We start from the raw sequence: 27,239 nt of genomic DNA on the forward strand, positions 1-27,239 counted from the left end.
CCCCCCACCCCGCCCCTGTGCTCTTCACCCCCTACTGCGTGCACCTGAAGAAGTCTTCGCGCTCAAGCACATCTCCCCCAAGCGTGCCCTCCTGGGGGAGGAGGCAGGCAAAATATAACACCCCCAAACAACGCTTAGTCAACCCTCCCCTTCAAGACCCCCTAACACCAAAAGACTCCCCCGTCACTCTCCGATTGCCCCTCCCGCCCCTTCCCATTTCTTTCTACATGGCCTATCCCCAGAACATCTATTCCCCCGCATGCTCCCCCCACCCCACCCCCAGGGCAGCCTCCCTGCGGCCCAGCCCTAACACAGGTGCAGCTTCTGGTGTTGCGCGAGGTGCGTTTTGTAGCGGAAGCCCTTGCCGCAGCCCGCACACTTGTGCGGCTTGTTGCCGGTGTGGATGCGGCGGTGGCGGATCAGGTGCGAGCTCTGGATGAAGCTCTTGCCGCACTCGATGCACGTGTAGGGCTTCTCGCCCGTGTGCGTGCGCTGGTGCTGCGTGAGCGTCGAGAAGTCGCTGAATCGCTTCTCACACTGGCCGCAGCGGAAGGGCTTCTCGCCCGTGTGCACGCGCAGGTGGTTCACCAGGTGCGAGTTGCGCCCGAAGCCCTTGCCGCACTCGCGGCACACGTAGGGCCGCTCGCCAGAGTGCGTGCGCTTGTGCGTGAAGAGGTGCGAGCTGACGCTGAAGGTCTCGCCGCATTCGGAGCACATGTAGGGCTTCTCGCCCGTGTGCACGCGCTGGTGCTTCACCAGGTCCGAGCGCCAGCTGAAGCGCTTGCCGCACTCGCCGCAGCCGTGCGGCTTCTCACCTGTGTGGATGCGCTGGTGGTTGGCCAGGTGCGAACGGCGCACGAAGCCCTTGCCGCACTCGCCGCAGGCGAAGGGCCGCAGCGCTGCCGCCCCCGCGCCGCTGGCCGCCGCGTGCGCGCGCCGGTGGCTCAGCAGGTGCGAGCTGAGGCTGAAGGCCTCGCCACACTCGGGGCAGGGGTAGGGCTTCTCGCCCGTGTGCAGGCGCCGATGCTTGAGCAGGTCGGCGCGCCAGCTGAAGCTCTTGCCGCAGTCGGCGCACAGGTTGGGCCGCTCGCCCGTGTGCAGGCGCAGGTGATTGGTCAGGTAGGTGTTGCGGCTGAAGCCCTTGCCGCACTCCCCGCAGCGGAAGGGCTTCTCGCGCGGGGGCCGGGCCAGCGCGGGCCCCGCCCCAAAGCCCCCCGCCACGCCCACGCCCACGCCCACCATCCCCACTACCGCGCCGCACTCGCCGGCGAAGCCGAAGGGCTCCAGGCTGGCGGCGGCGGCGGCCTCGGCCAGGCGGTGGATGCGCTGGTGCTGCAGGAAGGCGGCGCCGGGGCTGAAGCTCTCCCCGCAGTCGGGGCAGATGGTGGGCGCGTCCATGATGCTGGCCATCAGGCTGTCGAGCTCCCCGAGGTCCATGGCCATGGGATGGTGGAGCCGGCGGAAGCGGCGGTGGGCAGGCTTGTCGCTCCGGTGCCGACTCCCCAGGGAGAGGTGCCGCCGCCAGGGAAGCATGGGAGGGGGCGGCTGCTCCTCTTCGTCTAGCGGGTTCTCCCCAGCGCTCTCCTCCTCCTCCTCCTCTTCCCGGGGGCTGCGGGAAATGCTGTCCGACTCAGACAGTCCCGGGAACATCGCCATCTCAGCTACACCAGATGGGTAATCTTCTTCCTCGCGGAGAGCAGCCCCTTCTTCCTCAGTCAGCAGCCCCTCTGCAACAGAAAAGGTGGCAGTGGGGGGTGACCATACTTGGCGCTCAAAGGTAAACCTAGAGGAGGCCAGCCTCTTAGAGTGTGGGCCACGGAGTGATCCCCTTCCCCAGATACTCTCAAGCCTATCTCTCCAGGGCCCCCACGATTCCAGCCTCTTTCCCACCTGGTACCTCCTGGGGAAGGCCTACCTGAGAGTGGGCTCTGAAACCTGGGAAAGGCTCACTCACCTGTTCCCTTGGGGGGCCAGTTCTTCCAGCAGCTGTCTCTGGGCCCAGGCCCCACCCATGGTACACATCTGAAGGCCTGACAGTCGGCTTGAAATGGTCAAGTCTGAGCAGGTGGGGCTCTGTGGGATCTAGGGACAGATTGGCTCACTCTAGCAGCTCCCAATGCGTTTCCAGGCCCTGGCCTCCAAAGACAAGACCAGTCCAGCCAACCACAAGAAAAGACCACCTGTCCTAACCAGGTAATGGGCTGATTTTTATAATTTGTTGGGGTGGAACAACAACCAACCCCAACTTAAGGGCTTTACTATTTAGTCCGGGCAGGGGGAGTGAGCGCAGGGCCCAGAGCTTAGAGACCGACTCAAAACGCACACCTGTCCGTCTCTGGTGGCCATCTCTAAGCAGAGGGCACTCCGGAAGCTTACTAGGATATGAAAAGACCACGTGCTTGTGCACACCGCAGGGGAGGGCAGCAGGAAGTCCAGGATGTGTCACAGGGGAAGGAATGTAACTCCACAGTCTTGGCCATAAGGTATTTGAGTTCACTTCTATCCCCCAGGCACGCACAGGGCGGTATGAAGCAATGAATGCCCAAAGGTGGAGCCAAGGAGGTGGATGGAGGGCCAGCACTTACTCTTTCCAGGTCAGGAGTAGCAAGGGACTTAGCAGAGGCCTTGAGCCCTCTGGGCATTATCCACATGCACCTGGGTAGTCACTTACCACTGAGTTTACTTATCTACAAACAAAGATGATGACTGTAACTGTAAACACCTGGATGCTTTGTTTGCTCAGAGCTGTGCTAAGTTTTTATGCACAACTCATCTGAACTCTCCCAACACCCTGATGAGGTAGGTTCTGATCCTAGCTGTGTTCCCTCTCGTGTGGTTCCAGGTGTTCATTTATAGCAGTGTTCTGCATACTGTAAAGTGCCGCGCCAGTGAGTTACCCTCTTCACCCGTGTTAACCAGTTACAGCCCACCTCAAGCTGGACTCAAGAAAAGGCTGTTCCTCAGGCTTTCAGTGGCACCGAATCTGTTTAATGGTGTCCACTAAAGGACTCTCCCGCAACGAATGCCACCCCTGGTTCTAACTCTAGAGGAGCTAGAAATGATGGTGAGTGGGACAACTTCCAAGGAAATGCCAGCTTCGTCCTCACCTGGGCAGATGTCAGACACCAGTTCCCTCGCCTCTGGGTCCCTTCCTAGAGCTGCATCCTGTGGGTTGGAGCCCATCTTTGGCTCTGGGTGGTCTTGTCTCTTGAGTGCATCCTGTGGATTAGAGCCCATTCCCGTTTCTTCTGGGTCCCGTTCCCTGTCTTCAGAGTTCTCAAAATCAGAGCCCATCCCCTCGTCTTCTGAGTCCTGGGCTTCACACACACCCTGTTTATCTTCTTGTTCCATCCGGGAAGAACAGGACAAGGGACGGGACCAGGGACCCCTGTTCCAGACAAAACACAGATAAAGGTCACGTCAGTCTGGCCTCCTGCCCTCACCATATCTGGCTTGGATTTCCATGAAAATCAGTGGCACAGTCCAAGAAAACGTGTAGAGTTCCATGCCCCAGATGGCAAATCTCTGCTCCACCTCTCATTTTAAGATGCACAGAACTGAGTGCAAAGGAGGCTGGTCTGGGTTGTGTAGGAACAGTGGCACTCTGAGGCTAACATGCCGACTCCCGCTGGATACAGGTTAATCTGCTTCCGTATCTGAAGTGGATTATTCTTTCAACATGGCTTTTTAGCCTTCATGGTGGCTGCACCCAGTTTTCAGCTGAGAAAACATAAAGCTCAAAAAGAAGACCCTGTTAGCCTTAGACTAACTTCTAAGCAGGAAAACCTCATTAAACCAATGAGGACCTACCGCTCTCCTACGAGCAGTGAGTCAAGATAATTCAAGCTGTAGCAGGTCAGCTAGGGGTGGAGGCAGATGCAGGGACCCTCTATATTAGAAGCCATCTCTATAGCCTCATTACATCTTTTGCCTTATATAATATACTTTAATTGTAGAAAGCCCTTAACAGGAACATGACCCTCACACAGTTGGTAACCCCGCTACAGAACAGGCCAACATGTGAACTGCAGGAAGAAAATGACATCGGATTCCTAAACCTTTTGTTAGACATCAGGTTTAAAGACCCCTTGCCAAGACTGAGCAGTTGAGCCAAAACTAATGGGCTCCTGCCATCCATCACTCCTACAGCTCAGCTCAAGGCAGCAAAGATCTTGAACTGAGACTCTGAAGTGTCCAGCTCTTTCCATGCCTCAGCAGCATCTGAACTAGCAAGATGCTCTTTCCTTGGCTGGGAGCTTTTCCTGCCTCTATTGAGAGGACTTCCCCAAGGCAACCCTGGTTCTGTAGGCTCTTGCCAGCCTTACTCCAAGGCCCAAGGCAAGTCAGTTCACCTGTCTTACTGTCTTAGTGTCCTCATCAGTGCAAGGAGGACAACGCTACTTAGCCTTTCTTCCAGGGAGGATGTCCAAAGGAAACATTAACAAAAGTGCTTTGGAAAACACTGTAGAGAGGAATTGATAACTCTTGAGTTTTTTACAAATTGATCCTCATGAGAATATACCTGTCATTTCTATTTTTAATATGAAATACACAGATTATTTCTCTTGAAGTCCTGATGCCATTTCCAGCATACCTCAGACACAGGGGCACCACCATAATTTTGGCAGATTCGCTGCCCTAAGTAGCAAATTCTATCCTTTCTCAAAGGTGAGGATATATTCCCTAGATTAGAGTGAAAACTCATGCCTGTCCCTTAAACATCATAAGAAAACGGCTTTGTCTGAGGATGTTCAGTCAGCAGTGTCCAGGAATGTTGCTGAGCTCCTTTAGAATATATACAGTTCAAAATGCAGGTTCTGGGATGCCTGGGTGGCTCAGTTGAGCGTCTGACTCTTGATTTCAGCCCCCAGGGTTATGGGATTGAGCCCCACATCAGGCTCCCTGCTGAGCTGAAGCTTAGCATTTCACCTCTAAACCCTTTTAAAAAGGACACAAGACCTTCTGAGTACCTCAGAGCAAACACAGAATGAGAGTACTTTCTGATTTGCGATTTCTCAGGAACCAAGAGATAATTCCTACCAGAGATACTAAGCAAAGAAACATAGTTTGTATAGATTTAAGCGGGAGAAAGGAAGAGAGGCAGAGGCTGAGTTCCCCAGATGGGGCTGGAATATAGAAGTTCACAGCTGCCACACTCAGAATGAAGAAAGTTCTGAGCTCCCGAAGGGAACATGCCCAGATCCTCATTTGCACCAGGACAGGGAAGATTAGGTGTGCTCTAAAAAGGGTGGGAAGCTCCTGGCACCTAGAGCGACACCACTCATGGTGCAATATCTACTCAGATTTATTTGCAAGTGCATGAATGTTAGAGCAGATCTGGAAATCTGCATGGATTCAGTTCCATTCATGCCCTCACATCATGGGGTCCCAGGCAGCCATCAAATAACAGAGAAGGCTATTTAGAAGTAAGGAAAAGCAGTCATGATATATTGTTAGGTGAAAACTAGCTGCTCTTTAAAAAAAAAATCTCATTTATTAGTATATGCATACTAGTATATGTATATCTACTCACACATATACAGGTTCAGAGGGGAAAACCAGAACATTATTTATTGAGCTGCTAATCAGCCATCTCTTGGCCACTTGTAAGGGTTGTGCATCATTTAATCTTAACCCAATGATGAAGGGTATGATCTTCAACTCCAGAGACAAAGATACAGGCACAGAAACTGTGACTAGCTCAAGGTCATATAAGTCATCGGGGGCACCACAGAGATTTGAGCCCCTCAGTAGAGAATTCCAGGGCCCATCTTCTTAGCCAGAAGCCTAGTGTGTCACTTGGGGTCACTCTTCCTTTTTGTGAACATCTGTATTTTCTACACTAAAGATACATTTTTTTTTATCAGCAAAAAAGCCAACTTTGTCTCTAATGTGACAAAACACATTAAAGGAAAGACTACAATTATTTTAAAAACCACAAAAAGACAAGGACAGAAGTTGTGTCTGTCTCCATCTAGAGAGGACTTCATCTTTAGACCCGTTATCTAAACACTGCGGTATAACTGAAGTGTCCATCAATAGTGCTGTAAGCACTTTTTGTTCCAACTCCTTTCCCATTCATTCTCAAAATAAAAGCTAGCAACGTGTTTTCTTGGGCAAGGCCAAGGGGTGGATAATGAATGGGTAGCAGGGCCCCGTGACAGATGTGCGGCTAGACTGCCCGAGGCTCAAATCCTCTCCTCTCCGTCCACTACTCTGCTAGTGCAAGTTACTTAACCTTGCTCATCCTCAGATTCTGCACCCGTAAGAACAAGCATGGTACCGCCTGGCCTGTTAGATTTGTTCCTTATATCCTATAAGATTTGTAAAAGCCGTAGGCATAGAGACGTAATAAATGGTATAGTCTTACAAGCAGAGCTTCCTTTGGCCTGGCAACTAAAGGCTCTATTAATGAACAGCCCACCCTATGGACACTAGCTGCTTGGGGGAGCAGGGGTGAGGGAAGAAGATTCAGTTCCATATTGGTTTGGGGATGTTAAGAAGGGATCCTGTATTCAGAATGTATAAGGAAGCTGAATGAGGTGCATGGCTCAGTAAACCCTGACTTCCACTGTGTGTAAGGGACAGCCTCCTCCCAGGCAGAAGAGTTAGAAGTTTAAGGGTAGGGTGGGGTGGGGGGAACCAAACAGGTAATGGTGGGAGCAGTCAGGCAGACAAGATTAATTCTGCATCTATTTCTGATCATTGCACTAGCAGCAATGGGGAAGAGCCCAGGTTTTTGGCCAGCACAGCCACTGTGCTGTGTGACTTTAAGTATCTGCCCCCTCTGGAGCCAGGCTGGGTCTGAATGTACCTGAGTCCTCTTCTAGCTTGCCATACGGTACACGGGAGAGTTAATCCAACGAGGCACCCCTGTCAGCTTCGTTAGACATTTTCAGCTGCAGCCTGTTTCCTCAACTAGCACAGCAAGCGGTTAACTCCCCAAATGCCCACCCCCTCCCCCCACACCTGTCTCTTGGGTGCAGATCACTTCAGGATGGGATCAGTCAACTTGGCCAAGGCTGCTCAAATCCTAGCTTTTAGAACCTGCAATATTTTCATGTCCTCTACTCCTACCCCAAACCTCCCCACTCAAAAAAGGTTAATGTTCGTTACCCTATAAAGTCACTATGAAAATGCTCATGTGCCTTCCACACAAACTCGACCCCATTTCAAAGACTGATCACATCAATTTGAGGATAATGCTACAGAGTAGAAGTAAATGGGATAAAGGATGTTGGGAAGGAGGGAAAGGAGGGAATGGGCTGGGGGAAGAGGAAGTGAGGCCAGTAGCACAGACAGAAATTAGAATTTACCCGGAGTTTACTGGCACATTTTCCCAGAGGCCCCCTCTGGGGCTCTATGCAAACCTAGCCCTCTCCAAAAGCAAGAGGCCCACCACTTCACAGAGTTGAGGGAACTTCCCGGGAGTGGGGGGGGGGGGCAGACAAGCGCACCCCTCTCCCTCACCTTCCTGAAAGATCAAGCACTGGCTGTCTTTCTCCAGGGCATCTGGCACGGATGGCACAGGGTCATGCCACCGCGGGCCAGGGCAGGTGGGGTGGAGCGGAGCGAGGTGCTCCCAGGCACCTGCGGTGAGACATCTCCTGCTGGGCGATGCAGCTCATTTGACTCCAATAATCCCATGATCCCGCAAAGCAGACATGGAGGGTCACCCACCCTGTTCTATGTGTCAAGAATGCCGAGGCTCAGCAGATGAGCTCCAGGTGACACAGCTCCTAGGTGGAGTAAGGACTCGGACTGGACCCCTGCCTTGGGGGGACCCCAACGGGGGGGGGGGGGGGGGAGGAGGAGTGCTGGCAGGTGCTGAGCCCTGAGCCCCAGGAACCTGGGGGAGTGCGCGGCCCCCCAGGGGCCCTGGGCAGGCGGAGGGGGCTGGCCTGCGCACAGACCTCCCCCTCCCAGGTCCAGCGGGCGGGGGAGTCATGTGCCATGGCCATTGCCAGGTGGCCAGGGGCCAGGGCAGCGGGGCTGTCATGTCAGGGGAAGGAAGCGGCTGGGCGGAGGGCCAGGAGCAGCTCCCACTCCGCCTCCTCCAGGCTGCAGCGCCTTTCCTGTCCCCCAGTCCTCTGGAGGGTGCCTTCCTTACCTCCCCGCGGGCTGGCCGGCCTCCCCGCCTCCCCCGCGGCGGTCCGGTCCGAGGCCTCCAGCCTTCACTTCCCACGCCCCCTGCACACCACTCGCTCCCTGGGGAGGGTTTCCATAGCAGAGGCAGGGCCAAGACACCCAGACGGGGGGAGAATGCTGGAAAAACAATCTGAAGTCTGCGGTCCAAAAGGCTGAACTCATGACCATAACTGGGGTCTAACCAGGGATTCCAGGGGGTTAATCATTTGTCAGTCCTCAGCACCAACTGAGTAAACAGTCAACTAGCACTAGCCTCTCAGGGGATATGGCCAGCAGGGTCCTGCCGCCTTGAGGGAGAGCCTGCGGTCAGCAAGAAGGCAAGGGCAAAGAAATCCACCCCACCACATTTGCACAGATGCCTCCGGTGATCCGGGACAAGGTGTCCGTATCCAAAGGGTGCAGCTGACTTCCCCAGTCACACACCCAGACTGCCCAACCCAAAACGCCAACCCTCCTGAGTGGCAGGCTGCCACATGAGGTGAACATTCATTTCCCACAGAAAGCCAGAAGATGACTGCAGCTAAGTACCAAGTACTGTCCAGACAGGAGAAGCTAAAATAACACGGTTTCCTCCTTGTGGTTACTGCTTTTTTTTTTTTTTTTCTTTTAACCTGGAGGGGGAAGCCCGGGTTGAAAAAAAGAGAAAGGCTTAAACCAAGGCCACAGAGAAATCAATTCACAACCCCAGTGGTCAGAGCTAGTCTGAGACGCCTTCCAATCTCTTTAGTCAAGAATAGCATGAATGTCCTTGGAGTCAGGCATTTCCTGTCTGTTGGTTGTGCTGGGGCCCCTCAGTTTGGCCAGAGGGGCCTCAGCTTGTCACAGCTGTCAAGCCTTCACCAACACCCTACTCCTGCTGCAAAAAATAAGGATGACTGCAATTCAGAGACAGATTCTAAGCGCCCTCAAAATTAGACCATCCGCCATCAGACGAGAAGTCGCAAAAGGTAGATTCTCAGGCAGGCATTTACTCGTCCATGGTTTATGTTTAACCGATTCGAATGTCCTACCTGATGCACAGAGTATCCCCTCTGTTCATATTTTTCCTCCACTCTGCTTGGCATTGTACCACGACCACTATCTGGTACACAGCCTCAGGCTCTTTTCTTATCTTGCACTTGGTAAGTCCTCAGAACTGTCTTCAGATACCTCGTCAACAGCTGGCTCAAATGCTCCACACCTGTATTTCATGGAATCCTAGAGCTGGAAACCCCTTAGCTCAAACTCCTTTACAGACAGGAAAGTGAGGCTCAGAAAGGGAAACAGACGAGGTCAAAAATTGAAAGTTTGCTGGAAGGGTTATGGCCAGGAGAATCTCATTTTTTTCTGATGGCCTCTCCAATGACCTTCCCATCTCTTTAATAGAAAACACCACTTCAAATACAGCCAGCCAGATAAACCCAGGGCATATACTTACTTGTCCTCCCCCCACTCCGCCACCCCCACAACACCATTTGTCAGCATTCTCCAGGGAAACAAAACCAACAGGATGTGTATATAGAAAGAGAGTTACTATAAGGGATTGACCCATTTTGGAGACTAGTAAGTCCAAAATCTACAGGGTGGGTCAGCACACTGGAGATCCAGAAAAGATGATGCTACAGTTCCAGTCCAAAGGCACATCTGCTGGAGAAGTCCTCCTTACTCAGGGAAATCTGTTCAGGCCTTCAGCTGATTGGATGAGGCCCATCCATATTATGGAGGGCAATCTGCTTTACTCAAAATCTACCCATTTAAAGGTATAAGCCTTCAGGTTTGTTTTTTTTTTTTTTTAAATGTTTATTTTATTTTTGAGAGAGAGGTAGAGAGAGTGAGCAGGGGAGGGGCATAGAGAGAAGGAGGCACAGAATCTGCAGCAGATTCCAGGCTCTGAGCTGTCAGCACAGAGCCCGACATGGGGCCTGAACTCACAAACTGTGAGATCATGACCTGAGCCGAAATCAGATGCCTAACTAACTGAGCCACCCAGGCACTTGAAATCTACCAATTTAAATGTTAATCTCATCCCAAAATTCTGTCACAGAAACACTCAGAATGTTAGATCAAGTATCTGTGTACCTATTGGTTCAGCCAAGTTGATGCATAAAATTAATCGTAACACACGACAGCTTTAAAAAAAAAAAGTCCACAATAATCCCATTGTAAGTCAAAATTCACCCATTAAAAACATGTTCTTTTTTATAAAAAATCATTCCTATATACAGATAGTTGAACAGGGTCTCTGGGTGTAGGCACCATACAGGACAACAGGGAAGAATCAAAATTAATCTTAACTGAAGAGCTACACAGACACACACATATGTTTACAGGCACACACTCCCACTGCAGAGAGAGACGCAATTTAATAATCTGTTTTGCTGAAGGACGAGGGAGAAAGCAGACTTAGAAGGCATGGTGGGCGAATGTGGGCTGCGGAAATTGTTAACAAACAGCTTTGTTCTGGAGAGCTGATGCTGGAATCCTGGTTAAGGTTACCGGATGGGGCCAGGTGACTCCAGGAAGTCTTTCCCCCCCCCCCCCCCCCCCCCCCCCCCCCCCCCCCCCCCCCCCCCGCAGATGATTCTGTGATCCTATTTCCACTGGAATGAACAGTCCTCAAGAGAATGCAGACAGCGAGAGAGGAACACTGGGACCAAGGGGTTGATGTATACATTCAATCACCCCAGTTTCCCACTTACAGATTCAACAGGAAAAACTGCTCTCCCCATTCTCTGCCCAAAATAACTGTTTGGCGTTGCCGATGAAGATGGGCTGGCGTGTTCCAGCCCCATTCGTTTCAGCAGTGGGCAAGTGACACCACTGCATACAATTTGCCAAGGCGTCTTCCAACAGAGAAAGCAAGAAGAAAAATGTAGAGACATCTCCTGATGCTTCAATTTTCCTGCCTAATTAAACTGCAAACTCTAGAGCTGCACGGTCTTCAGCACAGAGTGAGATGTTACATAGGCTGAAAAACATGTTTTTAAAAATCACATACTTGCATGACTCCTATTTCCTTAAAAATAACATTATCAGGGGCGCCTGGGTGGCTCAGTCAGTTGGGCATCCGACTTCGGCTCAGGTCATGATCTCGCGGTTCGTGGGTTCCAGCCCCGCATCAGACTCTGTGCTGACAGCTCGAAGCCTGGAGCCTGCTTGGGATTCTGTGTCTCCCTCTCTCTCTGCCCCTCCCCCACTTGCACTCTGTTCTCTTTCTCTCAAAAACAAATAAACATTAAAAAAATAAGAATAACATTGTCAGCAAAGCCCAGATCATAGGAACTATGGGAGACATATGATCCAGTTTCTTTACCAACAATGACAAAAATAGCAAGAATGATACGCAAGAAGGAAACCGCCAAGTCAAAAGACTTGAGATGTCTCAACCAACACCAGCGTTCAGACCTTACTTGAATCCCAAGTCAACTAAGGTACAGAAACAAATTATAACACAACTGGGAACTCATGAATGCTGATTAGATATTTGAGAGTAAGAAACTTACTTGTGTTTTGTTTTTTTTTTTAAGGTGTTGGTATTGGGAATAAATTTACAAAGAGCTCTTACAGCTTTAATATATTCATAATGGAGTATTTACAGGTGAAATGGTATGTCTGGAATTTGCTTCACTTGAAATGAAATGTCCAGGATACAGGGGAGTGGGCAGAGATGCAGAAAAAATAAGACGCCCTTTCAGTGATCACAGCTGACTGCTGAAGCAGAGCGGTATATGCGGTGTTACCACACTGCTCTACTTACTTTGTGTTTGCCAGGAAAGCTACTAATAAAAAGTTGTAAAATGGAAAACATACGTTTTGTTTCTGAAACGTAAGGCTGATTATATTCATTCAAACGCTGAACCGACTGTAATTAAAAAATCAGTGACTTCCACAAACGGATTAGCCTGCTTTTACGAAGTATGCCAAATCGGGACTGATTACGATGCTCAATATTGAATAGAGCCCCTGAGAACTGGGGAGAGAGGCAGTAGGGGAGAGACAAAAGGAACTTAACTTTGATGTTTTGAGCTTTTTTTTTCTTCTTCTTATGATAGAATAGCTGTTCTACACAAAATAGCATCAGAAAACTGTTTCCACTTTCATCACCTCTTATATTTCCAAGGAACTCAAAAAACAATCTTGCCATAGCTGGTGCTTATTGTTAGTTCAGCCACTTTACACCCAAGACCAAGGGGAGACCAACCTGACAGGGGACACGGTCCTGACAACTCGGCCAGAGGAATGCTTTATCCCCGGAAAAGCCAAAATGACAAAATGACACGAGCATCCAACAGACTGAGTACATTGGTAACTGGTCGTCCCCAGAACGATCTTCTGAGGGGATGAAAAAGGTCAGGGTGCGTGTCGGTGAAAAGGAAGCTAATATACTCGTGACGTATGAAAATGTGATCTCCAGGAGATGAACCCTGGCAGGGACAGAATTACTTTACTAGCCCAAGCTGAGAACTGTTACATTTAGAGAGTGTCCTTCTCGGAGAAATGCCATGCAAATTTACTCACACCGTATCACAGAGAGAGCAGCTAGACGGTATTACGTTCCCACTTCAGGCTGGAAACCAAAAGCTCACAGACATTGTCCGTTTTAGCGAAGGGGACACAGAACTGGTCACAGGACACAGCTGTCATCCAGGAAGTGGTGCATTTGTCTCAACAAGGAGACTGTGGCATCCAAGCTCATTCACTGCTTCAATACCACAGTCCCCAAGCCAGTCGTGAGGCTCAGGGTTTCCTAATGTCCCCTTTACCTTCGGCCCCTAGCATTTCCTGGAGAGAACAGCATCCTCTACAAGCTTGGAAGCAGAATAATGGTATTTTTCTTGGGCGTGGGTTCTTAGCCTGAGAGCCTTCGGAGTCCATGAACTCCCTGCAGTCTTATGTGAATGTGTCTGTAGAAACTTTCTTCTGCTGAGAAGGCCCATGGCTTTCCCTTGGACTCTGAAAGAATTTATGGCAAACAAAACCAAACCCTGTTATAAACCACTACTACGGAGGACCCATAATACATTGCCTATCACAGTGTTTCAGAAGTCCACAGTGGTCTGGGGGAAGAGGTGTAAGAGCCCACTGCACCCCCACACGCCACGGGATGTTTTGGTGGGTTGGTGGAGAAGAGAAGGTGCTGACAGTAGATCCCAAATCAGGCGGCAGCACAGACACAAACGTCAGCTGATGACAGAGCAGAACGAGGCAGCCGGCAAGAGGAGAATCTGCTGGTCTCGTCCAGCACCATTTTACAGAAGCATAAGCCTTGGGACTCAGAAAGGTTAAGTGAATTACCCATGAGTGTACCAGTTAAGGGCAGACACGAGCTTCAATCACTGACATCGCAACTTTTGTTCCAATCCCCCTTCTATTCTACCCCACGCAGCCGACAGTGCTTGGCTGAAACACTCACACTGATGATCTGGGCCTCCCTGGATCTCACTTAGCTCACCTGCTTCTCGCTTCCTAATCACTTGTGTTACACGGCAGGTGCACTAAGAGGGACTTAAGTTGCTCTTCAAGACTCCAACACACTGCCTCTCTGGGATGTAGCTAATTTATACAAGTTTGACCCTGGGTTTATAGCTCCCATCAGCTGCTTACTTGGGCAGTGAGTCAAAGCACATTAATCAAGCCATTACCTACCCAGGACGCAAAATGCTTTGTTAGCTAATCCTCCTTTTCTCCAAGGAAAAAGAACTAAAAATCTGGCCAAAGTCGCCAACTCATTCCTAACAAATCTTCAAAGTGCTCACAGAGTCATCCTGCCTGGAAATAATAACTTGGAAATACCCAGGTGAAAAAAAAGGATTCTAGGAGGAACACAAAACTCCGCAGTATAAGGAATCCTGGCTCACACTTCATGGCGAGTAAAAAAGTGTTCCAGGCACGCTCATCCGACATGTCCCATCACCACCAATACAGTTTCTCAGATTCACCCTCCTTCCTCTTACATCTTCTTGCTCCTGCTATAATAGCTTGGCATGCTCTGTGTGGGAGATGATGCAGAAACAGACCAACCACAAGCTAAATTTTGCCGAAGAGACAATATCCACAGATGACGAGCCAGTAGCACGATTTTTTTTGGCTGAAAATGTCTTTAAAGGATCCCTCCTTTTACTGATGAGGAAAATGAGGACTAGGGAAAATAAGTGGCTTGTTTGAATTCACAAAGGTGGGGAGCTGGTGGTAGAAATGGGACCGCCCTCCAGGTTATGGGATTCCTTTCAAGCTCCATGTGCCCTGCAGTGCACTCCCCAGCCGGCTCAGTCGTATTTGCAGGGTGTGCTCTGGCTCTACTGACACAGCACATCACAGATGCTACCTTCCTCCTATTTTTCCTGTTCTCTTCCAGACTCCTGCTAATTGCTTCTTTTCTATTTTGATTTTAATTATTTTTCCTTCAGACAGTGTTCTTCAAACTTATCTTCGTGCGATGCTTAAAAAGGGTCTCTGATTTAACTGTTTTTCTTAGAGAAAACAGACATCTTGTTGGCTAGGAAAGAAAGCAATCATTTGAGTTAGCTTTGGGTTAATGGAGTGTTATGGTAAACAGTTAATAATTCCAAGTCCTTGGTACAGCATCTGAAAGAAAAGTCATCATGAGAGAGAGAGAGAGAGAGAGAAAGAGAGAGAGCAGGAGAGGGAGATGCAGAATCCAAAGCAGGCTCCAGGCTCTGAGCTGTCAGCACAGAGCCCGACTCGGGGCTCGAACTCACGGACCTCGAGATCATGACCTGAGCCGAAGTCGGACGCTCAACTGACTGAGCCACCCAGGCGCCCCTCACTCCATTCTAACAAGAATTTTAAAAGATATTTTTCTACCAAATTATGAAACTCTATGAAGGGGCACTTTTTCTTCACATTACTGTTTTTTAAATGCCCCAAACCAACGATCAAACTATATTACATCCCCTTCTGCAGTGCCTCCTGGGAAAAGGAGGGGTCTGTGCCAGTGAGACCTGATAAAGTGCTTCATCACCACACACATCAGTTCCCCAGGGAACCACAGGCTTCCCAGGTGTGAGCCATCCCAGCAGATAGTATTAATAGCTAACATTTAGAGAGTTAGGCTTACATCAGTACCAGCTATAATTTCTGAGCTTCCAAATCCAGTGGTCTCTTCTCCTATGATCTTGCCATTGTGCAAATTAATAAAAGGAAACCTCACTAAAGTGGAGTCTGGATGGTAGAAGGAGAGGCTAAGAGAAACGGCCTTTACTACTCAAGTCAATTAAAGCAAGAACCTCCAATCACAGACCCCAATAGGAAAAGATGTACATTATATCTCCTGCAAGAAATCAACTACCCTGCAACTCAGCCAATGGGAAGGTCAGCAGCCCAGACTTGGGCTTGTCTCCACTGGACTTGCATTAAAAACAACCTCTTTCCACTTCCTCCTTCTTCTCCATAAAATAATGTTCCTCTCCTTTGCTTGCTGGGCACGCCTATGCTTTTGCCAAAGCTTGCATGTCTCAAGTTACAATTCCGTTTTTCCCAAATAAACCCATTTTACTGGTAAAGTAACTGACCTTTGTGTTTAAGGTTAACACCATCAACACCGCAAAGTGCTTGTATATGTAACAGGGATTCAGTAAATGACTGCAGAAATCCTGCTGAGACACGTCCCATGGAAATTCTCTCCTTCCTGAGTTTCATATTACACTGTCCCAGTCCTCCTGAGCACTTACCACCTTGGCTTCTCTTTATTTTTTAAATTTTTTTAAGTTTATCTATTTTGAGAGAGAGAGCAGGGGAGGGGCAGAGAAAGGGAGAGAAGGATCGCAAGCAGGCTCTGGCTGTCAGTGCAGAGCCCAACCCTGGACTCTATCTCACCAACCATAAGATCAAGCAGGACCTGAGCTGAGGTCAAGTCGGGTGCTTAACCGACTGAGCCACCCAGGTGCCCCACCTTGTCTCCTCTTCTGAACCCCTCAAACAAGTCAGCCTTCAAGGTTCTTGTCTACACTTTCTTCTCTCTCACCTCTCAATCATCTAGCCCCTTTCCCTAATTTTAGAGAAACACCTCTGCCCAGAGACCTCAGTATTTGAACCTCTTACCCCAACCCCTGATGTGCACTCCAGATCCACGTTTCTAATGATGCACCAAGCATCACACCGAGGAGCATTAATACCACTGCCCTGAACATCACACGGGACACAGGACAGGAGGCATCAACAGACCTGGTTTCAAACGGTGGTTTGCCTCTTACATAGTGTATCCCCCAGGACAGTTACTTACCTCCTTGAGACAGAGTTTCCTTGTCTTTGCAATGAGAAAAACAAGTGACCTTGAAAGGCTGTTGTGAAGACTAAATGAATTTCCACCAAAAAACAGTAGCTCTTCTCCCAAATCTTTGTTACAAATCAGTTCCTCACAGTACCGATTTCTGTCCATGCCTCTCTGTTCTTACTCATCAGGCTCAAAACCCTGGAGTCTGACCCTTCCTCACCCCTTTCAGTCAAATCAGTTTCGGAGCCCTTCCTTTTATTTCTTTCCTCTTTTTTTTCTGTGGCCGAGATCACTGCAATACACACTCTTACCAGTTACACGCACCTACATACCACCTGCTGGATTGATCTTAAAACATACTTACCACTCCATTTGGAGCTCAGAACCCTGACAGACTCTGCCATAGTCTTCAGAGAAGCATAAACTCCGTCTTCAACAATGTAGCCTAAGATTCTCTTACCCCTCCCTGACCTCTAATCGGCTAACCCCAGGCAAAACCCTGATGCTTTAAGCCTCCCAGAAGGCACCCTGTGTTTTTCCTCTCTTGCCATGCTATTCCTCAAGAAACAGCATGATGCATTTCCTGGTAGGAAGTAATAAAAGCTCAGATGCTGGAGCCACGCCACCTGTATGAATCCAGCCTCTAGCTCTAGAACCTTAAACAAGTTGCTCTATCTCTTGGAGCCTTGGCTTCATCATCTACAAAATGGGTACAATAAGTATATGTACCCTATAGGATTATTGTTAAATGCTCAGAGAGAATTACTATTGTTTCGCTTTGTATGACTCTTTAAGGTACTTTTCCTTATCTTCTTCTGTCTCTTGTTAGTTTTTAAAATACTGTCGGTTTTAAAATTACAATAATTTGTATCGTATTCGTTTTCTCTCCCTCCCTACCAGCTCCCGACTGCCAGCTCCTACAGGGAACACGTTGATTTACTCACTTTGGTTATCCATGCCCCCCCCAATAATGAGCCCTCAAATTATTTCTTAAAATGCATAAAATTAGGTGTCTTATTTCTCTCCCTCAGTCCCAAAAGGAAGGACTAACAAGACCAGGAAATCTAGTGATGTGGCCAAGATCACATCAGGTAAGGCAGAGCCATGGAAACTACCTAGCTCTCCGAACAGGATCCAATAACCTGTCAGCACCAAGAGCCAGGCCTGCTTAATTATCCTGCTAAATAAGTAGACATGATAGAAAGTGGCGATTAGCTTCAGAAGTTAGAATGTTCTAGAAAAAGAACCCTCATCCCTTGGCCAAATGCCAGCACCCTTGTTTGCATCCGATTGTCCTGTCGGAGTCCTCCCCTCCACTCTAAGCTTTAAACACTCAGTTCAGCTCTGCAAAGGACAGAGGTGGCACACAGCTGTGTCTGTGTTCGTGGTGGGAAATGCTACTAGACTCTTGCCAATGTGACGGGACAGCTGCTTCTCTGCTCACCCCTGGAGGAAAAGCAGGACCAGAATGAACAGAAGTTAAATGATGAATGAAAAAGACTAACAATCATCCGTTAGAAGTTGCTTGGTTGGGGAGGGGGTCAGCGGGGAGGCACATCAGGAAACACAATCAAATACGGGGGAAAACGTCTATTTAACATTGTAAGTGTCTGTTCAGACCAAAGCTTCTTCTGTGGCCGTTTGCAGGGGGTTTGTGTTTTTTCATTTTCTACTATAGTCTTGTTATCTCTCACCTGCATACAATCATCAGCCTAGAAACCCCTTTTCCTCAAGAGTCCAGAATTAAGCTATGGACAAACAGAGGCTCTTCAAGAAGTGTGTAAAAAGGTCCATGCTCTACAGGAAGTAGGTGACCAGAAATATTTACCAAACTACCAGTTTGATCAATACATACAAGTACCTAGTTGGGAGCAGGGAAGAAATAAAGGGAGTTCTTATAGCAACTGCTTCTGAGCTAGTCCAGGCTGAGGTCACAGTCTAGTAAAATTCAATTGACATTCACCTTATTAAAAAAAAAAAAAAAAAAAAGAAGTGAGGGAACATTTCTGCAGGTTTATTTTACATGAGATTTCTCACTTCTGGGGTAAGCTGGGTTTGCATTAAAATAGATATGGCACACGTACACTCACCAAAAGGAGAAAAACAAGAAAAGTTCATGTATATAAAAATATATCAAGAGAATGAGAAGGCAAGCCACAGACTGGGAGCAAATATTTGCAAAAGACACATCACATATAGGCCTGTTATCCAAAACACACAAAGAACCCTTAAAACTTAACAACAAGAAAATGAACTACTTGATTTAAAAATGGGCAACAGGGGCACCTGGGTGGCTCAGTCCATTAAATGTCCAACTTCAGCTCAGGTCATGATCTTGCGATTCCTGAGTTCGAGCCTCGCATTGGGGTTGGCGCTGACAATACAGAGCCTGCTTGGGATTCTCTCTCTCTCTCTCTCTCTCTCTCTCTGTTCCTTCCCCATTTGAGCTTTCTCTCTCAAAATAAATAAATAAAAACTTTTTAAAAATTCTTTTAAAAAATTTAAAGTAAATAAAATAAAAATGGGCAACAGTTCTAAACAGACACCTCACCAAAGATCTACAGATGGCAAATAAGCCTATGAAAAGGTGTTCAACATGATACGTCACCAGGGATCTACAGTTTAAAACAACACACTACTACACATTTATTAGAATGGCAAAAAATTCAGAACACTGACAACATCAAACGCTGGTGATGATGCAGAGGAACAAGAACTCTCTCTTAGCGCTGATAAGAACGCAAAATGGTACAGCCACTTGGGAAGAGAGATGGGCAGCTTTTATAAAACTGAGCCTTTCATACCACACAATCCGACATTCTCACTCCTTGGTGTTTATGCAAATGAGTTGAAAACTTAACATCCACACATAAAACCCTGCATATGGAGGTTTACAGCAGCTTTAATCATAATCACCAAAACTTGGAAACAACCAAGGTGTCCTTCAACAGATGGATAAACTGTGGCACGTCCAGAAAACAGAATATTATTCAGAGGTAATAAGAAATGAGCTATCAAGTCATGAAAAGCCATGGGGGGAACTAAGTGCCCATTACTAAGTGAAAGAAGTCAATCTGAAAAGGCTACATACCGTATGACTCCAACTATACGACATTCTTGAAAAGGTGAACTATGGAGATGGTAAAAAGATCAGTGTTTGCCAGGAGTTAGAGGGGAGAAAGGGATGAACAGGCAGATACAGAGGACGTTCTAGGGCAGTGAAACTATTCAGCATGATGTTAAAACGGTGGATACATGTCATTATACATTTGCCAAAACTCCTGGAATGTACAACACCAAGAGCAAATGCTAACGTGTACTGTGGACTTTGGGTGATAATGATGTGTCAATACAGGTTCATGGATTTTTAACAAACATACTGCTCTGGTATGCGATGCTGATAATGGGGAGGCTGTGCATATGTAGGGGCAGGAGGCCACTCTGGAACTCTCTACCTTGTGCCCAACCTTTCTAAAAAATAAAGGCCATCTTGTAAAAAAAACAATCTATATTTCCTCTGCTTATATAACATTTAAGCATGGACACTTTGCCACATCACACGGTAGGAAATTGGCAATGCCATCATATTAGGAAAGAATCAAAATGAAATACTTTAAAAGATAACACATCCATTCACTCAACAAATTGTTACTGAACACTTACCATGTGCTACCCATTATACTGGGTTCTGCTTTGTGGAGGTTACGTTCTAATGAAAAATCACTGCTTTCAAAACCACCTACTACTACCAGAAATTATTGTCAATACCTGCCCGAGAGATTATTTTAAAAAGAGAAAAAAGGGGCGCCTGGGTAGCTCAGTCAGTTAAACGCCCAACTGTTGACTTGAGCTGAGGTCATGATCTCATGGTACGTGAGTTTGAGCCCCGCATCAGGCTCTGCACTGACAGTGTGGAGCCTGCTTGGGATTCTCTGGCTCCCTCTTTCTCTGCTTGCTCTCTCTCTCTCTCAAAATAAATTTAAAAAAATAAAAAAGACTAGAAAAAAGAGTGATTCTTTGAAATACACAAAGGTTCCTAGGTGTTGGGTGGGGTGGGGGCAGGCGGGAGGGTGGGGGGGGGGTCAACAACTGGAAATGGGTTCTTCCAATAGTGCTTTGCCTTAGTGTTGTCAAGCACCAAAGATATGCTAACCACATGAATGTGCACAGCACTGAGATAAAAGTGACACATTTCTGATTAATAAAAACCAGAAAGAATGGTTCCTGTTTTCTAACTCATGGTAAGATTCTAATAAAGTTCTCAGGAGACAATATATACCTAAAATGCCTCTCTGAAACAGGTAGGATCTTTCCCCCTAACTACACGTAGTTTAGCAAATTACAGCACGTACAGGATGCATACTTGACCCTTTGCAGGAAGGGAAACTTGAAGACTCACATGTGGTCCAGCCACACACCTCGCTGGAAAACTTGCTGGCCTACAGATGCGCAGTGAGTGACTGCCGAACAAAGGCAGGCATCCCAAGAACTATACTAGTTGCCTTAAAATGATTCATGTGCTTAAAACCACCCCACAGCACACTGTGTTTATACCCAGGCTTCCAAAGTGCTGTGCAGCCTTGAGGTCAGGGAAAAAGGAGGCACAGTGGGTCTCAGGGATGAATGCGATCTTGTGGTGAGTAAAAGCCTTTTCCACCCGAAGAGGAGAGGCCGCTGATCTTTTTTACCATCCCCATCAATACAGGACGCAATAAAGTCCAAATCCATACCCCACACAAGTGATGCTGCTCTCAGAGGTAAAAACAAACAAACGCTCTTCCTTCCTCACCCCAGCCTTACCTTCCCCGGCCCAAACATATCTGTAGGAGCAGGGAAACTTGTGATTTTCTCAGATGTGCAATAAAAAGGCCCTTCCTATAAGATTACGGGAGAAGGCGGGCATGACATCAAGGGGGGAGGTACTGAAGCAATGGCCCCGCCCATGCTACCCCATTATCCATAAAACACCATAATCATTTATCAGTGATGTCAGTCAAGCTCATGAAACTCAGCAGTACAGGGGTCGGCTCTGGCATATTTCCAGAAGGTGTTTATTTCTTGCGGCAGTCACGTGAAAGGGATGAAGATTAACCAAGAACATGATCCCAGTGACCTCTCTTCCAAACTGTCAACATGCAAATAATGTTTCATGCCTACATTTTTGCATTTTCAGTCATTACCAATTTACGGTCGACTCAGCTCAGTTCCTGAAGGGCCACCCCACGCTGGGTTGTGTTCTGGACACATGGTTCCACCATGCGCAGGGAATACGCAAATATTCCCTCCACTGTGGGGCTTATTCAGGTTTGCTTTCATTAGGAAGACGCTGACCTTCAGGTATTTCAGACAATGCAGAAAATTAGAGGAGAGGCTGAGTGTAACCTGGAGTGTCAAGAAAGGCTGCTTGGAAGGGGTAAGACTTGGCCCGGAGGGAGGAATAGAAAGAATTCAGATAGGCTGGGAGAGAGGGGAAAAGGATTCGAGGCACAGTTCTGTGCTACAGGGTCTTATTAGGGATTCTGAACCTGAGCTTTCCAGCTGATGGCCCTGGGAGTTTAAGGGCATAAGAATAATGAATTTATGAAAAACCAGTACCTCTCAGAATGAGATCCACTAGCACGAACTTAAAACCCAGTGTTGCTGGCAGGAAATTTGGGAAGTGAAGGAAGAAGGAAGAGAGATCTAGCAGTTTTCTCCCAGAGTGAGGAAAGATCCACCTTTTCTGACCAGGGTTGGGAGTCAGAGAGCCAAATTCCAGTCTACCTCCAGATCGGAATCTGGGACTTGAAGCAAGTTACTTTAACTTCCCTCTGAGCTCCCATTTCCTCCGTTTTTGAATGGAGATCATAATAGGTAAGTCATCAGATGGAGGCAATGCACGGAAATTATCTAGTGCGATAGTTGCTACACAGGTGTTCAATAACTGTAACTGTTGCTGTGATCAAGGGAAAAGCAAGCATGAAAAGCTGTCCGGTTAGAGCTAAGTGAGGGGCGACAAAATTGCAGTGTCTTGGAGGAAAATCTGAGAGTCTGATCTGCCTTGTACTTGTATATACTACGTTTTAATCCTGGCAGACGGCTTGGGCTGTAAAAATCAAAGCAACATGGGGCGCCTGGGTGGCTCAGTGGGTTAAGCGTCCGACTTCGGTTCAGGTCATGATCTTGCGGTTTGTAGGTTCAAACCCTGTGTCAGGTTCTGTGCTGACAGCTCAGAGCCTGGAGCCTGCTTCAGTTTCTGTGTCTCCCTCTTTCTCTGCTCCTCCCCCACTCACACTCTGTCTCTCTCTCTCTCTCAAAAATAAACATTAAAAAGTTAGAAAAAAAAAATCAAAGCAACATGACAGACGTCAGTGGCTTCACTCCAAACAGCAGGAGAGCCTCTGTGGTGCTGCTTTCTAGAAAGCACATCTCATCCTCACAAAATTGAGGGGGAACAGTTACCTCCTTCCGTCCAGGAGCCAGCCAGAAAGTCACTGATTATTCACCTGGGATTAATCCATTCTGCACCCTGTCTATAAGAGTCTGAAAACGTAGGCTGGCAAAGAACCTACTCAACAAACTTCTAATGAATGTCTTTGTACTAGACTTGGTGATAGATCCTTCTAGGGCCTTTTAATCCAGGAGCAAAAGGAAAAGTTCCAGACTATTACGCACCAGATGCTTTAGGTTCACAATTGCAATGAATCCTCACAGGTCTATGGGAAAGGCTTCATCCCCTTTTTTGTAGAAAAGAGATAAATTAAGACATATGCATTCTTGGGACCCCTAGGTGGCTCAGCCGGTTAAGCGACTGGCTCTTGATTTCAGCTCAGGTCATGATCTCCTGGTTCTGAGTTCGAGTCCCAAAGTGGACTCTGCAGAGCCTGCTTCAGATGCTCTGTCTCCCTCTTTCTGTTTCTCCCCCCCCCCACTTTCTCCCTCTTTCTCTCAAATACATAGATGTTTAAAACAAAGACATATGCATTCTTTCACTCACTCCTCATTTACTCATGCTTTTCAAATAAACACCTGTTTTGCACTGCTAGGTAAAGCACAGGGTAGAGTGACCACTGCCCTCAAGGGGGTTACAGTTTGATGGGGAGAAATATGAACATCCAGCTATCTCAAGACAGACCAGAGGTGTGAGTCATCCAAAAGATACAAAGTACCACGGGGATGAGATGAATTCTGACTGGGAAGTCTGGGAAGACTTCCAGAAGAGTGCTCCATCAGTTGGGCTAGGATTTGCAGAAAATAATCAGAGGCAGTGCCGGGATGCCTAACAAGCATGGAGTTGAACCCGGTGGAGACACACTGGTGGAAGGATATCTGTGGCATCTGGGAACGGGCACTGTTTGCTGCAAGAATGGGTAGGTAATTTGGGGTGCTCTGGATCCAATGGAGGATCAAGGTGAGTGTGAAGGGTTTTGAATGCCAAACTAAGGACATACCTTTATTGATCACATTACCACTACATAGTATGTGGTGCTAAGAAACCTGATAAGGGGGGTTTAAAAAAAAAAAGGCAAAAAAGAAGGAAAAGAAGCAGCATCTTAGATACAAAGAAAAGCCCACAAAGGCGCCAGGGTGGCTCAGTCGGTTAAGCCTCGGACTCTTAGCTCAGGTCTTGATCTCAGGGTTGTGAGTTCAAGCCCGGCACTGGGCTCCACACTGGGTGTGAAGCCTATGTTTGGAAAAAAAAAAAAAAAAAAAAAGCCCACATAACACTGGCATAGCTTCAGGCTCCAGACCTCTTAAATGGCACTGCAGTTTTGTGAGGGGTTTTTTCCCCACTCTACATGAGCTAGGAGTATCTTTGTCTTAATTTATCATCTTTATACTCAACTTTTACCCTTCCTCCTTCCCTTAAATGGATGCTAAAAATTAGGCAAACATGTAGATTTTGAGGAAATCCAAAGCTTTCTGCGGGGAGGGAGAGGAAATGTGGTGCAACTTTATCAGCCTTAGTCACACAGCCTCCAGTGAGGTCAGCCTTCCCGCCCCACTGCAGCTGCATCAGCCGCTTTGCCTCAGTCTGATTTGTCTCCATTCCCCTCCTCAATCCCAGTGGTTTTTGAAGGCCATCAACGTTTTACTTTGTGCATAAGGCAAAGGGTGGCCTGGCTTCCCATTTATGACTTTGGTTCACTCTTGGCGCCACCTTATTCTGCTGGGGAACAGGCTGAACTTCTGACATCAATTCTCCGCCAACAACACCTCTACCGCCAACACACACATACATGTGCACATGCACACATACACACACACACACTGCCAAAATGTTCCCACTCGAGATCGTCTTCCAAACGAACATACCTTTCCGCTTTATCGGAAACATACCTTTCCGCTTTATCCGCCATCCCCATGCCCTCAGCCTGGACAACTGGGTTTTTCCCAGCTCCATTCTTCCCTTCAGACGCTTCACCTCTCCTACAGACACCAGCGTGAAGAGTCTGTTCCCCCTACAAACCCTCTATAAACAGGGCTGCGCTCTGTGCCTCCACACATCTTTCTCACCAGGAGCCTTGGCTGCTCCTGTCTCACCACCAAGTGGCATTTTTACAGGTTCATTTGGCTCTTAAAATACATTCCACGTTAACTAATATCCATATGTTGGTTTGTTAAGAGAGGAGGGAACCATTTGGATACAGAATTTACAAAAAAAAAAAAAAAAAAGACGGGAAGGGGTAAAAGGAGAAACCGAGGTCCCTTAGGCAAGTGAGCTCCGATACAGCAGTAGCACTTGGGCCGCGTTCAAAGTTGCCCACCTCATCCATCACTATGGATGGATGACTATTAACTTGCTCCCCGAAGACTATTAACTTGCTAGCCACCATTCAACCGCCTTCACCACACCCGCAGTCCCCCGGGGACGAGGATAACGCCAGAGGGGATGCAGCGTACCCGCGTCACCCCACAGGTAAAGGACGCATAGGCCCGCTATAAAAGCAGGGAGGCACACACGACCAAATTGAATCCAGCCCGGCGCTCTTGTAGTAAGGGGTGGGTGATTCATTACTGGGGGGGAGGGGGACAGTTAGGAAAAAGGAAAATCGTGGAAAGTCCCAGAGGAAGTGGTAACCCGATTCTGGAAGCCTGGCCGTAATGTGCACTGGCCGTTAGGTACACCCAGCGCCCCCTCCACCTCCTACTCGCCCGGTCCTCCCAACACGCGCCTCACCCCATGCCTCCACTCACACCATTATCCTCGGGTGAGCGCGTCAGCTTCGCCCGGCTACCCGCCCACGGGCACACATGGACATCGGGGGTTGGGAAGCCCACCGGAGCTAAACGGCGACCCTCCGGGACGGCGAGCTGCTGCCCATCTCCCCACCCACTCATCCTTATTGTGCCATCTGCCCAGTCTGATGGCAGCCCAAGCCGCTGATGGGAGTCGGCTGATGGGAGAGGGAAGAGAAGGAACGCGTTTCGCAAGGACCCAAGATGACCCGCTGCCCCTCCTTGGAGTGCCCCACCCCCACTCCTCCGGCCTCGAGTGGGGCTGGGGGCGCAGACAGACAAGGGGAGGGAAGCACACTCGGTCCCTGTCCGCAGCTGCACACAAAGCCCTTCACCTTCTCCTTGCCTTCCAAGCTCCTCCCCGGGCTTCGTTTTTCCGAGGGTCTCGGATGCCCCCTTCGGTGGTCGGCGGGACGGTCCCACCAGCTCTCGCAGCGCTGCCTCCTCCCTCGCGTCTCGGCCGCCTCCTCCCCGCCCCTCGCCACAGATCCCGGAGCGAGCTCAGCTTGGGCTCGGGGGGGGGGGGGGGGGGGCGGGCAGAGCCTCCCCCCACCCCGCCACGCGCGCGGGGCCTCTGCGCCCCGGGGGAGCGGACAGCGGTCCGGTGCGCGCGGCACAACTTCGCCCAGCCGCTCCGCCACCCGCTCACCGGCGCACAGCCCATCCCCGCGGCGACCGGCTCGGGTCCTGGTCAGCCCCATCCCCAGGCGGCCGTGAGCCCAGCCGCGGCCACGCTCCTACCTGCGCGGCGAGGAGCGAGGGCAGCGCGCGCCCCGGCCGGAGCCCCGCGCGCGGCGCGTCTGCCCTTGTGCTGCAGCGGCGGCGGCCGCGGGCTTGGCTGGCAGACTGGCCGCCCGCCCGGCTGACTCCTCACTGGGGCTTCCTGTAGGGCTGGACAAAGGACATTTCCTGGGAGGAGCAGGGGAATGTTCCCAGCATGCCTCGATTTGTAGTTCCCGGGGACTTCCTGCCACCACGGCGGCGGGCGCCCGGGAGGCTGCCCCGGCCGGAGGGGGACCCGGCACGCGAGCGCCGGCGCTCGCTCCTTCCCGCGGCGCTCCGGGACAGGGAGCGGCGGGGCCGTCGCTCCCTGAGCCCCGCCCCGCCCTGCGCCCCGCGCCCCGCCCCGCGCGCCCCGGTCCGCGCTCGCCGCCAAGGCTGCGGTCCCCTAAGCCGTGGTCCGCCGCCTAGCCGTCGCGGTACACGCGGGAGCGCTCTGGGGCGGGAGCGGCCTTTTCTTCGGAGAGGAGGAAGTTTCGGGTGGGTTCGCTGCGGATTGACTTGTGTTTGCAACAGATTTTCTTTTTCCTTTTCCTTGTGTCTTTTAAACCGCTGGAATCCTGCTGGGAGCGGATTAAAAGAATTTGACTGCTCACCAGGAATGCAGGTTCCTTAAGATCTTGGCGCTTCATCCCTCGGACCGTGAGAGCTGATTGTTTCCAGATCCTGACCCGGTGACTTTGCTCCCTCCGACGTTGGCGTTGTCCCGGGCATCTTTTCAAGAAAAGTAATTAAGTTAAGCGATTGAAAACAAATTATGTGAATTAGCCCCAAGACAAGTAAAAACCCCGTGTGCTGCTGGAATTTCTACTCGTTCACCTTTAGGAGTCAGTATCCTGGGTCCTACAAACAGACGCAGTGCCCACTATGGCCGTCTGTG

At 49.2% G+C, this 27,239-nt stretch overlaps 1 protein-coding gene across 1 annotated transcript; it reads right to left on the reverse strand.

Annotated features, from left to right (window-relative positions):
• Positions 1-243: 243 nt before the first annotated feature.
• On the reverse strand, positions 244-26,362 carry ZNF697 (zinc finger protein 697). Its single transcript, XM_042993898.1, has 3 exons — positions 26,321-26,362; positions 3,108-3,388; positions 244-1,727 (listed from the first exon to the last, which is right to left on the reverse strand). The coding sequence occupies exons 2-3, from the start codon at positions 3,349-3,351 to the stop codon at positions 307-309; spliced, it is 1,665 nt and encodes a 554-aa protein (XP_042849832.1). The 5' UTR covers positions 3,352-3,388; positions 26,321-26,362; the 3' UTR covers positions 244-306.
• Between the last annotated feature and the right edge of the window lie 877 nt (positions 26,363-27,239).

This window comes from Panthera tigris, chromosome C1, assembly GCF_018350195.1.
Source record: "Panthera tigris isolate Pti1 chromosome C1, P.tigris_Pti1_mat1.1, whole genome shotgun sequence".
NCBI lineage: Eukaryota > Metazoa > Chordata > Mammalia > Carnivora > Felidae > Panthera > Panthera tigris.